The sequence below is a fragment of the Electrophorus electricus genome, chromosome 10 (genome assembly GCF_013358815.1).
Source record: "Electrophorus electricus isolate fEleEle1 chromosome 10, fEleEle1.pri, whole genome shotgun sequence".
Lineage (NCBI taxonomy): Eukaryota > Metazoa > Chordata > Actinopteri > Gymnotiformes > Gymnotidae > Electrophorus > Electrophorus electricus.
The window spans coordinates 16,640,237-16,657,464 of NC_049544.1; the positions used below are offsets into that span (position 1 = coordinate 16,640,237).

General features: G+C 51.1%; 1 protein-coding gene across 5 annotated transcripts in view; it reads right to left on the reverse strand.

The window, feature by feature from the left end:
• pard3aa (par-3 family cell polarity regulator alpha, a) overlaps positions 1-17,228 on the reverse strand; it is a 275,373-nt gene that overhangs the window by 134,879 nt on the left and 123,266 nt on the right. For all 5 annotated transcript variants that reach the window (XM_035531038.1, XM_035531039.1, XM_035531036.1 and 2 more), the window contains 4 exons: positions 9,019-9,116; positions 8,258-8,341; positions 5,144-5,269; positions 1,652-2,106 (listed from right to left, as the gene is read on the reverse strand). In XM_035531038.1, the coding sequence (XP_035386931.1) occupies positions 1,652-2,106; positions 5,144-5,269; positions 8,258-8,341; positions 9,019-9,116 (763 nt within the window). The remainder of the gene's footprint in view (positions 1-1,651; positions 2,107-5,143; positions 5,270-8,257; positions 8,342-9,018; positions 9,117-17,228) is intronic.

A 17,228-nucleotide genomic window follows, 5' to 3' on the forward strand; every position in this document is an offset into this window, starting at 1 on the left:
ACTAGAGAGAGAGAGAGAGAGAGAGAGAGAGAGAGAGAGAGAGAGAGAAAAGCTGGGCTCTGGCCACGAAAAATACTATTTTAAGATGTAAAAATAATTAATCATGGGAATGAGTGAAAAGGCCTCAAACTAGCCGTCCACAACAGAGGAAAAACAAACAGAGCCTATCTGAGGAAACAGGACAAGCCAAACAGCTCAGCCCATAAAACTGGAATTCAAAACAAACACCAAAAGTCTTGACAGGACAAAAAAAAAAAAAAAAAAAATGACCTGCTGTAATTCTTCCAGAACCCTAAAAGCTCTGCAGTTGCTAAGACCGTAAATAAGGGGCCGTGCTGGCGGGCAGAGCAGGTCGGCACTAGCGGGCTGTGGGGCTGCCCGATAGGGACGGGGTGTGTAGCGGTTGCTCAGGGTGTGTGGCGCTTAGACTGGGACACATCCCTCTCGTGCGCAAACTGTTTCCAATGCCCCTCCTCCAGCCCTGACAGCGACTCCCGCCAGAGCTCCGGCACACGGCATCTGGTGCATCAGGAACATATGAGCCAGCACGCACGCACATATACGCGCACACACACACACACACACACACACACACACACACACACACACACACACACACTCACACACAGTCTGAAAACAGTGTTGGGAAAGCCATGTGAAGACAGGGGACGAGAGACAGGGCAGCCCTCCCCACCCTCTGCACCTCAAACACGCAGAAACAGAAAAGAGCATAAACAAACAAACAAACAAACAAATGCACACCAAAGAAATTAACCTATAAACAAACAAACAAGCTAGCTGTCTCACTTGATCTGTCTCTCTCACACACTGCATAAAAAGGCCACAAATTTAAAACATGGGGGGGGGGGGGCTCTCACACGCGCGCACCCACACACACCCTGCAGTTGTTCCTATTAAGCGTAAGGGGCAGCGCACGAGGAACGCGCATGTGCCACTCGTAGATAAGTCTAACGGCTCCCTCGCTGCCTGCAGCTGTCTTTTCAATTAAAGGCGCACGTGAGGTGCACGTGCCCCAGTGGGACACGACGCCGGGGGGGTGGGGCTTGTTGTCGGGGGTTTAATTGTGTCTCTGCTGTCCTCGTCTCACACTGTGCGAAGCTAATAAAGAGCAGAGGATCCAGCCTGCTGCCAAAGATGACTGTCCTCTTTCATATAAACAAGCGGGAAAGTGTGATTACCACCGAGGGGTAGGAAGGACAGCGAGACACTCGCGGGGAGGACGCACAATAAGCATCATGTCACCGTGTGACGCTTTGCATGTTTCTGTTTGAGGCCCGTCATAAGTGAAGGCCAGAGACATCTCTTGCTGCGCAGAAATACATTACTGTGTGTGTGTGTGTGTGTGTGTGTGTGTGTGTGTGTGTGTGTGTGTGTGTTAGATGGCCAGTTCTTGTGCAGTGTGGTATGTTGAAGCAGTGCTGTCATGCAGAACCAAAGGGATTTGGTGCAGCAGGTCAGGCTGACAGGATGACGGCTGCACTCTCTCACCACGGCAATCGTGGTGCTTTCAAGTGTTAACTGTGTTAGTAACACAGAGCCAGTGCACTAACCGCCGGGAGCAGAGAGGGCTGGAGAAAACGGCTGCCCCAGACGCGGCGCGCGCGTTCGGCCCCCTGCCGTATGCTCGTACCTTTCCTCAGCTGGACGTTGAACTTGCGGCCGACCTTTTTGCCGAAGCCCATGGAGGTGGAGGGCGGGGCAGAGCCTGGAGGGCTGACGGAGGCCGGTCCGGCGGGAGAGGCTTCACCCTGCTCTGGGCGGGCGGAGAGCGGCCGCTGGTTGAGATTCGGGTGGAGGCCGCTTTTGGACATTCTCTGAGGGTTGTAGTCGATGCCCCCGACTGCCAGGCTGCTGCGGTCCCCGGGTTTGGGGTCGGGGGTGAGCCGGCTGGGAGCCGGAGGCGGACCAGGAGCCGGAGCGGGACCTGGAGCGGGACCTGGAGCGGGGGCAGGAGGCTGACCTGGAGCGGACTGCAGGTGCCTCTTGGTCTGAGAGAACTGTTCATACTGTGCTTTATTCGCTGCTGGCACCACATGGAACAGGATGAGCGGAGAACGCATGGCTTGTCTGAACAAGTTCTGTGCTCTGTAGGAAAGAGCACACATCAAGCGAGAGAGAGAGAGAGAGAGAGAGAGAGAGAGAGAGAAAGCGCGAGATGAAATAGATACAGTGAAATGAGTGGTGACAGGCACTCGCGGACACGCGCGTGCACGCGCACCCAGACACACAGGATAATTAAATTAGGTGACTGACATTTATGGCATACTGTATTTCTCTGGTACTGAAGACACTTGTGCTCAGGACAGTTAAGAGGCAGGCCCACAGAAAGGTCAGGGGATCAGCATGGCTAATCGCTGGCTAATTGCACTTCTGCATCTGGAAACAAGGCTAATTCACAGATTACATTATCTACCATTAACATAATCGTAAAGCCTTGGGGAGGAAGCTGGTTTCTGCATTGGAGTCCCCAGACCAGGACCTCGGTGCAGACGGTGCATCACACAACACCAGCCCTCAGAAACCTGCAGCTGCTAACAGGACTATTCAGCTATTCTGCTAGCGGGACTATTCAAGCGCTGAGCCGCTGAACAATAGGAGTGCTTCACACAGGACTGCACGAAACAGCAAAAACGCAGGAGACGCAGCACGGGTATTATACGGGCGAGTTGCTAAAAGTGCACGATTTGAGCAACGCTCAACGCAGGCAGGCCGTACAGGGGTCTTGCAGTGAGAAGAATGGGGGGGGGGGGTTGGTGTGTTGTAAAACTCCTTCCCTGAATGCCTGACAGGCACTAAGGAGCTTCTGCCACTGTAATAAGCTGTTCATTTAGATCAGCCTCTGCATCTAGTGGTTCAGACAGCCTCACTGAGGAGCCCCTCTTCATTCTTATGCTAATTCACCGCTCCAAAATCAAGTAAACAGCAGTGCATGCGCGCGCACGCGTTAACGAGCAGAGCAGTGGAACGCAGCTAATCACGCGGCTCCCTGCTTCTGACGGAATAATAAACCACTCCATCGTTGTATCATTACACTGAGTCAGATTAAGCAGCACTAAATATTTATCCATGCAAAACAATCCAATAAGATTAGAATATCTCTTTGAATTATATCTCCACATGCCTCCTAGTCAGTGAAAAAGCTGGAGACAAGCGCATAACTGGGGGACAGCAGATGGCAGAGAGAGGTAGGATTAGATCGTTTTCCTCATCTCTGATCTCGATGGCTGGACGTCGCCGGGGCGTCTGCTGGAGCGGCCTGAGGGCTGCCTGAAACTACGACGTCTTTAGCCTGTGCGACTTGTGCCTGTGCTACTACCCCACCATAACTGACAGCTCCAGTCTGGGGAACAGACACAGTTCAAGATGAGAAGGATGAAAGATAACACAACAATTACCTCTCTTTTCTTTTTTTTTTGAAAAACCAAAATATTGGAGTAATTAAAATGTGACCACATGATTAGATCTTCAGTGAGAAAAAAATACTCCCCATTTAAAATCAGTCATCTGTTGGGGCACCAGGGAAATTCACTGTGCATCACTTAGCATTACACTACAGTCTCACTACACTATAGTCTCAGTCTTACTACAGTCTCACTGCACTATAGTCTCAGTCTCACTACAGCCTCACTACACTATAGTTTCAGTCTCACTACACTATAGCCTCACTACACTATAGTCTCAGTCTCACTACAGTCTCACTGCACTATAGTCTCAGTCTCACTACACTACAGCCTCACTACACTATAGTCTCAGTCTCACTACACTATAGCCTCACTACACTATAGTCTCAGTCTCACTACAGTCTCACTGCACTATAGTCTCAGTCTCACTACACTACAACCTCACTACACTATAGTCTCAGTCTCACTACACTATAGTCTCACTACACTACAATCTCACTACACTACACTAGTCTCACTACACTACAGTCTCACTACACTACAGTCTCACTACACTATAGTCTCAGTCTCACTACACTACAGTCTCAGTCTCACTACACTACAGTCTCACTACACTACAGTCTCAGTCTCACTAGTCTCAGTCTCACTACACTACAGTCTCAGTCTCACTAGTCTCAGTCTCACTACACTACAGTCTCAGTCTCACTACACTACAGTCTCAGTCTCATTCAGTGCCCTATGACGCACTTCACTCAGTCTCTGACTCCTTCATTTACCCAAAGACACACACTCACTCTCTCCATTTATCCATGTCAGGCCTGACCTGACTCAGCATTTAAAACACGTCTCCAGAACTCTAACAGACAGATAGTTACTTTAGGTGCGCGGAAACAATGACAACAACTAGTTTAGGTGACAGGTATCTCTTCCTGTACACATCTGCAGTATCACACATAAAAACACCAACCTTCAGTCAAGACACAATACAGAACACACACATAAGCACAATGCTTAGCCCACTTATGAAAATCAACCGGCGTTCGTGCCTTTTCTCCAGATAGCATTCTGGGTTTCAAATCTTGCAGTTCTAGCATAGAGGCGCTGGTACCGCTTTCCTGATAAACATGTCAACAGTGGGCACATGTTAACGTTATTAAAAGTGACAACAATCGGGACCTCTGTAACATTATTATTAATAAATAATATGCACATTATTATGGGAACATTATTTATTAATGGGCATATGTGCATGTGAGAGAGCGTGAGAGAGCGCGCGAGAGAGAGAGAGAGCGAGAGCGAGACAGAGAGAGAGAGACAGAGAGAGAGAGACAGAGAGAGAGAGAGAGACAGAGAGAGAGAGAGAGAGAGAGAGAGACAGAGAGAGCGTGAGAGAGAGGGACATTCAAAGAGGAGCCAGGTGGCAGTGTGCATGTCTTCCCTGCACTTTGGGAAATTAAGTTCAGCAGTGAATGAATAGCAGGAGGCAGGTGCAGCCCCTGCAGTGTGTGTGTCTGCTTCAGTCCTGCACTCCACCCACATTACTGAGGATTAACAGAGCAGACAGTAGCCGCCATCTCAGCCATGACATTACCCTGACCCTCTCTCTAAGCAGCCGTGTGTGTGTGCGCGCGTGTGTGTGTGTGTGTGCGCGTGTGTGTGTGCGTGTGTGTGTGTGTGGGGGGGGGGGTTCTCCCCCGACACCCACAGGAGAGGAGGCTTACTGTTCGAATCGGAGGTTGCGCAGGTCATCGTTATTAATGCGGACGATGCAGTCGTTCTCCTGGAAGAGAGCCTCGCGCTCCGACTTGCCTCCCCGCTCTAGCCGCTTCACGAGCAGGCCCAGCGTCCTGGAAGAGTCAGGGCACACATCAGCCTCGCCTGCCTCACCCCCCCGCGGGAACCTCGACCAGATACAGGGAAGCGCACAGCTACAGAGGGCCCATGGCCCGGACAGGCGGCACACTGAAGATGCGCCCTTTCACAAAATGCGAAAGGAAGAGATGAAAAGCAAACTAGTTCCTAAGGCGGAACCATGCGTTTTATTAGCATGGAGGCAAACGTAACATGTAGGTGGTATTCCACTGTGACCAAGACCTAAGCTGACTTGGCCAGAGCCACAAATATTACTAAGCAACGGAGAGGCTCAGCCCGAAGTCTTTACGCATCAAAACAGACTTCGGAAACTTGAGCTGAGGTTTGACATATAGAACTTTTTGGGGCCATTCTCAGAACTGCTGCGGTGCCACGCTGGCAGGCGCGCGTTGGGAAGGGCACCGTCACGCGTAATCCACAAACCCCCGAGATTCAATCATCTCCAGACGGCGGAATCGCGCCGTCACATTTGACAGGCTTAAAACGCGCGCGCGCGCGAGGAGCGGGCGTGCAGAAGAGAGGACAGAAACACGCCTGTCACATCAGCGTTCACTCGCTGCGCTCAACCCGTCTCTTCAAACAGAGCAAATAAATAAATCACACACTCTTCTGAGGGCGCGCGCGCATGCGTGCGTGGATGCGCGCGCGAGTACAAGTAAAAGCTCTGATGACCTTACAGAGAGCAAAACTCAGCTCGAGCTTCAAAGTGGCTGGTAAGACATGGATACCATATATAACGCTTACTGCTCAGAGAAAGGCAGACAAAGACAGACAGACAGAAGCAGAGAGAGAGAGAGAGAGAGAGAGAGAGAGAGAGAGAGAGAAAGAAAGAGAGAGACCATTACTTGGGAAAAGACTCAACTCATCACCTTTTCCCTCCCCAAACTGTGCCATTATTAGCAGAGTGATGCGTGCTAAATTCGCCTGCTCTCCCGTTAGGACTCAACCCCGACAGGTGACCGGATGGCCGATTATGGCCGCACATTTAAAACAAGTGCGGAGGCACATTTAGTCTGCTGGGCTTGGAGACCCCTGCGTGCCGGTAAACAGGAACGCCGCCTGGAGAATTCAGCCCAGGACTTCAAAGGGAGGAGCTCGGATCGGCCTGAAAGGCACGAGAGCAGGTGTGAGGCTGGGGGCCTCCTCATGTCACATGACCCGCCCCCCCTTCACCCCACTGCATGGGGTAAAAATGTTCCCCTGCTGTAGTGGATGCTTGCTTCCGTCGGCCAGGAACCACGGGGCACTTTGTCTTCATAACCTAGGCTCCGTCCGATCCGGAGCGGGAGGTCATTCCCCCCGGACTGGTCAAGCAGCACTGGTCCTGCTCATTAATATTGACTGTGACTGAGCAGGCCTGAGATCGACTCTGATGGGCTCCTCCACTCCCGCCCCAATCTGCCGCCCGGTTGGTTTATTCCGGATCCGTTCCGGCACCGACGATGAAGCTCGTGGGCGGGACGATGCGCTGGTGTGGGGGTGGGGGGGCGTGGTTGGGCCCCGGGCGCCGGGAGACGCATCGAGGGGACTGGCTGGAGTAGCAGGCACTTCATCATCTGCTGAGCTGCGGCACAGCCGCCTGCCGCTTGAGGGATGGCCCAGAATGCTTAGCGGGAAGGAGACCACCTGTTCTCTTCCACTGACTTTAATTGAATAATAATGCAATCAAGATCCATTTATGCACCAGAATTACACCGTCGGCTTGTTTACAGTTCATACTGGTCACGGGATGAGATCTCATTATTGGAATATAATGTGTCCACAAGTCTTTGAGAGTGTGCGTGTGCGTGTCTGTGTGCGCGAGACCACGTACGCGTGCGCCTGTTTTCACCAGCGGACGCTCCGTTCGAATTCCGAAATTGCGAAGACAGCAGCCATTTTCGGAGCTCGCTCTCAGCCCGCATCCCGCTTCGCCCCCGCTACCCTCTATCCGAGCGCTAATGAGCAGCCGCCGCCTGCAGCCGGTGCCAATCACGCTGGCACAGGCACTGATGAAGCCATTAGGCTGCACGAGGGCCGTGCAGCGCGCCCGTGATTGTTGCTTCACACGGCCATCGCGGCGCGTTTCGGGAGCGGGAGACGCATCCGAAGGTACGGCTGGCGAGGCACGGCTAACGTAAAAGCAAGGACAGATGGCTCTGGCCTTTCGAACGGAACGGCGGACTGAGCGGAGCGTTTGAGAGCGGCTTACCTTGGATTAATGCGCATCTGATTGCGTTAATATACCCACAGAAGAAGGCCGCTGATGGACGTGACCCATGTTATTAAAATGAAATCAAAATATTACTTTTGAAATATTACTTATGAAATGGTTTCGTGTGCCATCACCACAGCCTGTCAGCTTCAGTCTGCATCAGAAAAGGTCAATAAATATTTATGACTCCTAGAACATGTTGGGATAATCCTTTTATGACCCTTATCCGGTACACCTGATGATGAGGCACAACCCCTCGATTCATTACAGAATTTCCTTCGTTCGCCCGACCTTGGGCCAAGCAAGCTTCTCTAGTGGCCGGCCCACTGTCGGCGTCGGGGATGAGCTTTTAATCTGATTGGACGCAGCGCTGTAGCACAACTGGAAGGCCCATCCCACCCCCTAACCACCCTCCACCCGCTGCATGCCTCCTGCGTCCCCGGTCCATCGTAGCTGCCCCGCTAGCACTGCCATTCACGCCTCGGTCCTGGAGGAGGGCAGGCGTGTGATAAGACACGTCACGGAGAGAGAACCCAAGGAACAAAAGGCCATCGACTTTGAGAAGCCGGAGAAGGAGAGAGAGAGAGAGGGGGGAGGGAGGCGAGCTCAAGCACAGACCGGAGGGGAGAGGCTGACGCGCTGGCCCTCCTGCGCTGGAAGGAGGAGACACGCCGAGAGACAGGCGAGACGGAGTGTGGCGGGGGGGAGAGGCGCCCCGGCTGACCGGGCCAAGCGCGAGCGTGGCGGGGGGTGGCGAGCGGCGGGTTACCTTCGGTCTCTGGAGCTGAACGGCACCACGTGGATCCCGAGCGGCCCGCCGACGTTGGCCACCTCCACGGGCTTCAGAATGTCCCTGTGGGGGAGGCGAGGGGCGTGAATAACAAACGCAGCCCCAAAGGCTGAACGCTAGGACCTAGCTGCCCGTTTAACTGGGTGGGAAGCTGAAGGCCACCAGGAGGGATCGTCTTCTGCAGGGGGAGGCCGGGGGAGGCGGTTGGGGGGGGGGGGCATCTATAAGCCGCACAGCCATTAAGACACGTGGGTCGATGCAGGAGCCAAATACACACCTCAATTAAGTGATTAGATCAGACGGAGGCCGGGGGGGGGGAGTTGGGGGGGGGGGGGGTTTGGGGGGCGCGTGGGGGGAGAAAACGGCATACGGGTAGGCCGACGGCGAGGAGCTAATGCAAGGAAGAGGTGCTGTGCTCTTCACTCCGATCTGACCACACGGGAAGCCACTTTTACCCGCACCTCTTCTCAACTTGTTTGCGGTGGTTTTGGAATTCATCAAGACAAATGTCATGTGGTCCGCAGCCTGGAGGGCAGTGAAAGTTACGGCGCTGAGGCGAAGGTGTACGGGAAAGTCAGGAGCAGTCAGGACTAGGCGGGAGCAGTCAGGAACAGTCAGGACTAGGCGGGAGCAGTCAGGAACAGTCAGGACTAGGCGGGAGCAGTCAGGAACAGTCAGGACTAGGCGGGAGCAGTCAGGAACAGTCAGGCCCTCTGTGCTGGGCTGGGATTGGATCTTACTCTAGGGAGACAGATTCCCCACTGGAGTCGGCCCGGCCCACTGGCTCGATCCGTCCGTTCCGGCCTTCCTCTCTCCTCCTCACATCACCGCCTTCATCCTGTAGAAAACAGCATAAAACACAGAGAGGATGACTGGACCAGAGCCCAATCACTAGCCTGCTCCCTCTTTCTCCATCTCTCTCTCTCTCTAATGTAATTCGGTAAGAGAGGAGAGGAATGGCCGCGGTTTTTTTTTAAATCAGGGCGAGTATTCGGCTTGTCCCAATGCAGCAGCGATATAGCAGCGGCGTGTCTGTGAAAAGATGCCCGTGATCGATTCCTCATACTCGATCAATAAGCCTGGGGTCATCAGGGCCTCAGCCTGCGGCTAATCAGATAAGGCGAGGGTGACTCACCCAAGAACATTCCTACCTTCTCCTCCATCACACCCCCCCCATCCCCAAAGCCGACGTCTTTCACAGGCCTACGCCTTCAGCAGGCCAGGCGGGGCCGTAACGCAGACCGGATCCAGTTCCTACTGCCATCAAATGACTTGTCAAGTGCGGTCCTTTAACGGAGAAATATCCGCGTCACAGAGGTGAATACTGCCCCTCAGGCCCTTTACTGAGGATCGTTCCCAAGGCCAAGTGAGTTTCAAGACGCAGGGCGGCCACGCGCGCCGGTTTGTTAGCCGTGGATATTAATATTCCACAAACCTCACCCTTAACCTTCGCCTCTCGCTGAAATGTCAAGCACGGCTAAATAAGCGTTCCGCCATCTTTATATGGAAATGCATTCAGCCTTTTCAGACAATTACCCTCTGCCAATTGCATACTACTGCCTGGAGAGGCTGTCTGGCTCTCGCTGTCTTAGTCTGGGTCCCCTTCTTTCTCGCTCCATAGTTCTTTTGTTGGAGAGGTTTCCAAAAAAAAAAAAAAAAAAAAAAAAAAAAAAAAAAGGCGGGTCATGAAAATTTCATCAGACAAACTGAGGAAAGGCCAGGGGCATCCAGACACGCTGCCCCCACACACACCCCTGCTGGAGCTGCTTTAATTACACGTCACCCAAACATTCATTTATATGAAAAAAAAAAAAGATTTGTTCTGACGACAAGCTCTCATGCAAACCCATTTCCTAATTTTAAGTCAGACATCAAACATGGGACCGATCGCTCACCTCACTTGGAAATTACGCGTGAACATGTATGGGCGTAAAGCTGCCCCAACACAAATGAACCATAGTGCGTTCTATACTCTGTAGAGGAAGACTGCCGCGAGGCGGTAAATATATACAAACAGACACAATGAGGAGAAGCAAAGGTCATGCGCGGTTGGGGGCGGTGGGGGTGTTTTGGGGGGAAAACCCCCACGCGGAGGCGGGATCGGCCCCAATTGCGGCGCGCGCTGCAGCGTTGATGCTGGTAGCAGCTTAGACGTCGCAGAGGAGCCGATCTACCTTCCATTCATCACAGCTGACAGTGACGAGTCATTAACTCCAATAACGGAGGCTGCTTAAGGCATCGGAGGGGGGGGGGGGCAGATAGTGAGAGAGAAAAGGAAGATATTTAGCCTCATTGTATGTGAAGTAAAAAGATTATGTGACATGAATGAACCCTTAGTGAAGTGTCTCTATTTGGCTGTAAAATGGTCAGTGTCAGTGCTTGGGAAGACGGGATTAAAGGACGCTGGGAGGTGAGTGGCTGGCGCATCAAAGGGCCCTTGTGATGGGGCTTCCATCGGGGCTTTTGAAGCTTAGCCCTTGTGGTCAGAAAGGGGCACGTATGGTTCCTGTCACAAAGTCCCTCACACTGAAAGAACTGGCTCTTTCCCTCTGACGCCAAAGCCACTAAGTCAGCCGGAAGAGGGGAGTGTGTGTGTGTGTGCGCGCGCTGTGTGTGTGTGAGTGAGTGAGAGAGAGAGAGAGAGTTACAGACATGGTGGCTGGCAGCCATTCTATTGTCCGGATTTGTCCACCTGCCAAAGCGAAGGCACTTAGCCAAAGAGCCACGCTAGCTTTGGTGAAAGGCCCGTTCATCATTTCCCATGAGCCCTGCTGGGTCCAGCGTGTCCCCACACCATGAGAGGAGAGGTCATTTCCAGCAGGATCCCAAAGGGGACAGCTTCACTCCACACTCACTGAGTCCTTCACTGCCAGCGCAAGGGTGTCAGTGGGGCACATTTGCTGACACATTCTGTGTGTGTGTGTGTGTGTGTGTGTGTGTGTGTGTGTCAGATTTGGGCTAGGTCCAGGAGCCACTTAGCCCTACAGCGTCACAAAGTCAGACGTTATGAGGCTGGTGACTAGACAGGCAGTACGTGTGATTACTGAACCACGCGGGAACGCGGCCATGGTGCCATGGTCCGTCGCTATGGCCATGGTGGGAGAGGATGCAGATGGATTGACATCCGCAAACAGGGAGAACATAAGAGCCCCCCCCCCAATCCTACCTTGGCTTTGTGAGGACTGCAGCTCTCCCTGAACTCCAGAACACCCAGAGAACAGAGCCCCGCAGCAACAGCAAGAGAGGTAGGCACTAAAGCTGAGTGTCAGGCGGCGGGGCGCAATGGGATTGCAGGATTGGTGGAAGGGCGGGGTCATGTACTGTACAAGAGGTCACCATTTACTCTCAGAACAGCAGCGCTGAACAAACAACAGAATACGTGAACGCCACACGTGGCCTTCCAGAACGTCTGCTCTTTATCTGCAAGGATCTAACTGCAGTCAGCACTCGGAGAGTATCTTAAGATCATTAGGCAAACACAGACCTCTGGAATTGTCCCAACTGGCTCTAGAACCTGTTTGCACATCGATGTAAATTTAGCCTATGGGCCATGGAATAACAGGAGGAAGGGGGCGATTTTGGCATGGCCCAAGTGAAACAATGACTGCTGGGATATTTACAATGAGCCTAATCATGGCTGGCACTAAAAGTATGACGTGGGAATTACCTTAGATGGCACCCACCCACAAAGGCAGCGCAGAAATAGCCAAATGAAACAATTCACTTCTCCGCGTAAAGCACTGGGAGCAAAGGTGCGCAAGTAAAAGGCAGACAAAATATTTAGGCTTGTAATATTTGGGAGGAAAAAAAACAACTTTTTTCGGATAGAGTTGAATAGTTTTGCAATGCCAAGTTTTTGGGACAGGAACATTTGAATTTTGAATGCGTCAGTCGTAGATCATAACGCAAAATCATCCATGTAAAATGTACGCACATTACTGCACGCAAAGCAAATGTTATTCACATGATGATTTTGAACCGAACCTGGTGATGATCCTTTATGGGTGTGTTCATACTTGTAGTCCAGGTCACTTGGGCCAGACCAAACAAAAAAATTATATATTGTAAAATATTTTAGTCTTAGTCTGCATAGTGTTGACGTATAACGCGCGCATGATGCATGCCATCTGCCTCTCTCGCATGCTGCATCTTAACGTATATCTAACCTCTTTATTCTTACTATCGACAAAACGGAAATCACAAATCCCCCAGAGTTAGAAAACGTTTGAACCATATCTCGACGCTGTCTTACTGCAGACATTCATAAAAACATTGAGAAACATGGAAGCAGGGGCTTCAGCGTGCGCGTGTACCGCATGGGGTTAGCACACTTATCGGGCCTGTGTGTACCTGGTGTTATTTTTACCATCTGGAAACACAGCAAGAGGCAGGAAAATGGATAAAGGACTCCTGCGCGGCACATACCAAAGACGGCACGCTGCAAAGAGAAGAGGACGTATATTTCCAATGTCTGCACTGAACTGTGATGGAAAACGTTTTTCTGTTTGCAGTGCACTCCGTTCTGCCGTGGTGCTTTTAGTGTCACATCCTGTGACATCAGGTCCTGCGTCGGGTACGTTTAGATGCCTTTGGTTCATGTTGTGTTCATGCTTCAAATGTGTTGCACCAGAATTCGTTTGAAGCCTGTTTGTCACACACCAGTTTGAAAGTAAGTGTTCACACTTACTCTAACGAACCACATTAAGAGCAATTGCACCAGGGTTCATTTTAATCAAACCAAAGCCGCCTATGTCAGCTTTATACTTTCACAGAAATGTCAAGTACTGGTGGTAGATATGGGTCCTTCAAAACGGGCCCATGGGTTATAGCCAGGACTACTGCTTGGTTATATCTGTCCCCTGGTGCTGCACGTCTCCCTGCTGCTTGGTTATACCTGTCCCCTGGTGCTGCACGTCTCCCTGCTGCTTGGTTATATCTGCCCCCTGGTGCTGCACGTCTCCCTGCTGCTTGGTTATATCTGCCCCCTGGTGCTGCACGTCTCCCTGCTGCTTGGTTATATCTGTCCCCTGGTACTGCACGTCTCCCTGCTGCTTGGTTATATCTGCCCCCTGTTGCTGCATATCTGCAGACCCACTGACTTGTTATATATGCGCCGTAACGTTGTGTAACCTAGTTAGTGGCTGGAACACAGCCTTGCCAGATGGGTTCGCCTAAAAACCACTTTCAGAAAAGACGGAGGGGATTGTGTCAAAGAGCCAGGGCTTCTGGTCACAATCAAACCGCTCACCTCCCTGACCTCCGTAAAGTGCAACAAATACAATCATGAGTGCACGCACGCAGGCCCACCCATAGCCCTCCACCCCCACCCCACCAAAAACAGATGAGACACCATGGCCAATGCAAACGGTTGGCATGGAAAACGTATGAAATATGGTTTGCTTATGATTTTCTGTTTACCAATATTAATATTTGAGAGCAAAACAAAACCCTCATGACTCATGGCTATTTAAGGCTAGTTAGGGTCTCTGGCTCAACCATCTCCAAAGTTCAGAAGAGTAGCACTGCTCTTGGCTCTGTGCCGGGAGGTCGTTATGGCGCAGGAACGCTGGGTCGGCGTCAGAGTGCGCGTGGCAGACATTTTGGCTCAGCCATAGGAGAACGTTTAGAACTTGCTCAACAGCTTCCCGAAACGTCCGGCTGAAGTTCAAAAAGCTCCACGCTGCAGGCCGTGTCGAGCCCCAATGGAGACAGGGTCCTCTGTTCTCAACAAAGAGCCATTATAATGTAGCTGTCCCACCAAGCAAAACTCCATTATCCCAATTAAAGCCTTACGGGGGAAGGCTGATTCAATTGGACATGACTGGTAGCCTCATCTTAACCCTTTCCTCCCCCACGCGCCCATTTTAAGTCCTCCGTTTTGATGGCCCTATTACAGCAGTCAATGCATCACACTGGTCAGCATTTCTTAGACACTTATTAGCATTTATTTTGGACAAACAGATGTTAAAAGGGCCTGAACTCAGACTAAAGACATTAGTGGACACTGAGATGACCTGACTAATCCAATCTAGATGCATGGATACCGTTTGACTGCGGTTTGGTTTGCCCTGTATGGGGAAAGGCAAGAAGTTAGGGACACTTTTTAAACTGGGTGAAGCATGCATCATTTCCATTGTGGCAAGACATTAAGGGGCCAAGCTCATCCTGGCAAAGGCGGCCAATCACTCTCCATCACAGCTCTGTGGCATCGGCTATTGACCGATTGTCTTGTCGGTTTATCCTTTATCGTATGACCGCCTGTCTGACATCACAGAAGAGGGCGGGGTGATGAGGACCGGGTGTTAGATCGGTGCATGAAGTGCTGCAAAGTATACTGAGAAAACCTTAATGTTCTAATTTAATTTGACAGGAGCCATAAAAGCGAGTGCTTGGGGTGCGTCAAGGTTCCCTTTTTTCCCAGCGAAGATGCCCTTTGACACAGATGAAGCAGCCTCGCCTCATTGGCTCCATTGCTGTGATCATAAGGCTGGATCAACGGCTACGTCTCTCGGGTTACTTATTACGGATCAGCTGCCTGGAAGTGAGAACTGAGCGTAGCTGCTTGGCCGCAGATGAAAGCAGCACGATCCTGTCCTGGCACGCTCCGTGTATGCGTGTGCGTCCGTGTGGAGGGGGGGTGTAGTCTTCAAAAACGCACAGGCTCCTCCTCGTATCTGGTCACGGCCTTCTTCTCACCCGCGTAGCGAGCACGTTAAAACTGCACCGTAGACGAGGGCGGGTCTAGAGAAAGTGGGTTTCTGTTTTTGGTTTCCACCGAACAAGGTGGATGAAACGCACACCATGCTGAAATCTAAAAAAGGCAGGGCTACAGTGGGAAACTTCTCTGCAAGAGCCTTCCAAAAGTTCCGATTCCTGGAAGGCCACACGCACGCAGTCTCCCTTTGGCATCTTCTGAATGCATTCCAGTCCAGTCCCATTCGCTCTGCTTTAATCGGCCGAGACACAGCACCCCTTAAATCTGTCTGCGTTTCTCTTTTTAAGACACTGCTAATGGGGTATAAGAGTTAGCCCGTGACGTGAATGACTGTAAGCAAATTAAAGCCAAACAGGTTTTTAATGCTATTAGCAAAATGAAATCAGATATGTGAGCCGGTCACATTCGTCCAGATGGAGCGCTTGGACAGGGGAGCGAGGGGCGTGGAGCGCCATTGCTAAGAAGGGGCTGCGGCCTTGCCTGGCCCCGCCCACTCCCCCTCGGTCTCGGTCAATGAAACGCATCTGCGGCGAATACATCATCCGTCAGGCCGAGATCTCATACGAGCGCAAGCTTATCTATCAATGCCAGAGCACGCTTCGGTGGGGTTGCTGTATCGTTAAATTGCACTTTAATTAAATTAGGCCAGCTAATTATGAGGGTTTAAATCAATCACTTAGTCAATAACAAAAACCTAAAGCCTGCCGTGCCTAAAACTCCCAGGCTCTCATCAATAACCACAGACAGGAACGCTCTCTCATACTACACAGGGCTTTGAGAGGGTATGAATTATTGAAAATCAAGTTACCACAATTTGCTTTTGTTCAAGGCCACTCTGACAAGATCCCCCGACAGCGAGGGGGAGGTGTAGAGGGCCACAACTTCACTTGTTCACATGCCGGGAGTTCTTTGGCCGTTTGGTTTGGCTCGTTTGATCAGTTATAAAACACATTGTTCTACGTGAAAAGAGCACCATAAATCACATACACACACACCAAAAAAAAAAAAATAAATTCCACACACAGTAAGGTCACAGCGATTATTTCAAATGTGGTCCACAACGGCACACAGGACAAAGTTCCAGCATTTCCGCTCTAAACATAACTACACCTAATCATGTGGGAGGCTAATGAGGGAGGGGTGGGGTTGCTTAGTTAGCTTTTGCCCGTTTGGCACTACCCATAACCGCACCGCCTGTACGCTTCAGCGATCACTTTCTAGCTCTTCAGATCCTCCATCAGGTGATAAATGTGAACACCAAGTACGATACAACTTCAAAACCACCCCCCCACCCAATCTCTACACATTGAGAAAAATGAAAAGAAAACATAGCTGGAACATATCTTCAGCTGAGCATTAAATGAGCTTATGGCTGCTTTTGGGCAATTAATCATCATTTAGAGGTGATTAAAGAGGAGGATAATCTCTCTGTCCTTCTGAATGGAGTGATTAATCTACCTTTAAGCTATGAAGGTCACTGAGCTTGTGTGCGATTACACTTGGACACAAAGCCACAAAACCAGACAGGCACAAACAGAAGGAAAGAAACTCAAGGGGGTAAACTTCCGGCTCCGACATTAAACACCGGAATGCTGTCGGATTTAGCCGCATACATTTATTTAGGGTGGTCTTTTTTTTTTTGTTTGTTTTCCCTTTACTACTGGAACAAGGAATGGCCTTTATGTTTAGCGTGAGCAGCTGCTGCAGGCATGTCACGAGGTTCGGTTCTCCCCTGTGCCCCATCACGAGACCTGCACAAGAACTTCCTCCACTCCTTCCCGCCAAAGACCAGGCGCTTCTGACAGAAGTCACTTTGTATCGCAACTAGGAACCATTTAGCGGGACGCAAACTCTGGTTAGCGAGCGGGGGGCCCGCTCGCAGCGTATCTCTCGGCTCTGGATCCGCGACTCTCCACCGCTGCCGGCTGGCTGATCTGGAGCCCAGCGCTGTGAGGTCAGGAGAGGCGTGCATTTAGGCAGACACGTGAGGGTCGTAATAGAATTAGTGCCAAAAGAGCCTTACCTCCATTCTTATTTACGCAGACATGTAGAGTAGTGGGGTGGGTGTGTGTGTGTGTGTGTGTGTGTGTGTGTGTGTGAGTGCTGGACCTGAAAAATTCCTACAGGATGCTGAAACCAATTTTCAAATTACTCTTACGAAATCTAAGTAATCACTGCACAGAATGTTTCAATTTCCTCTAACAAGTATACTTAAGTTTAAAATCCACATCAAAG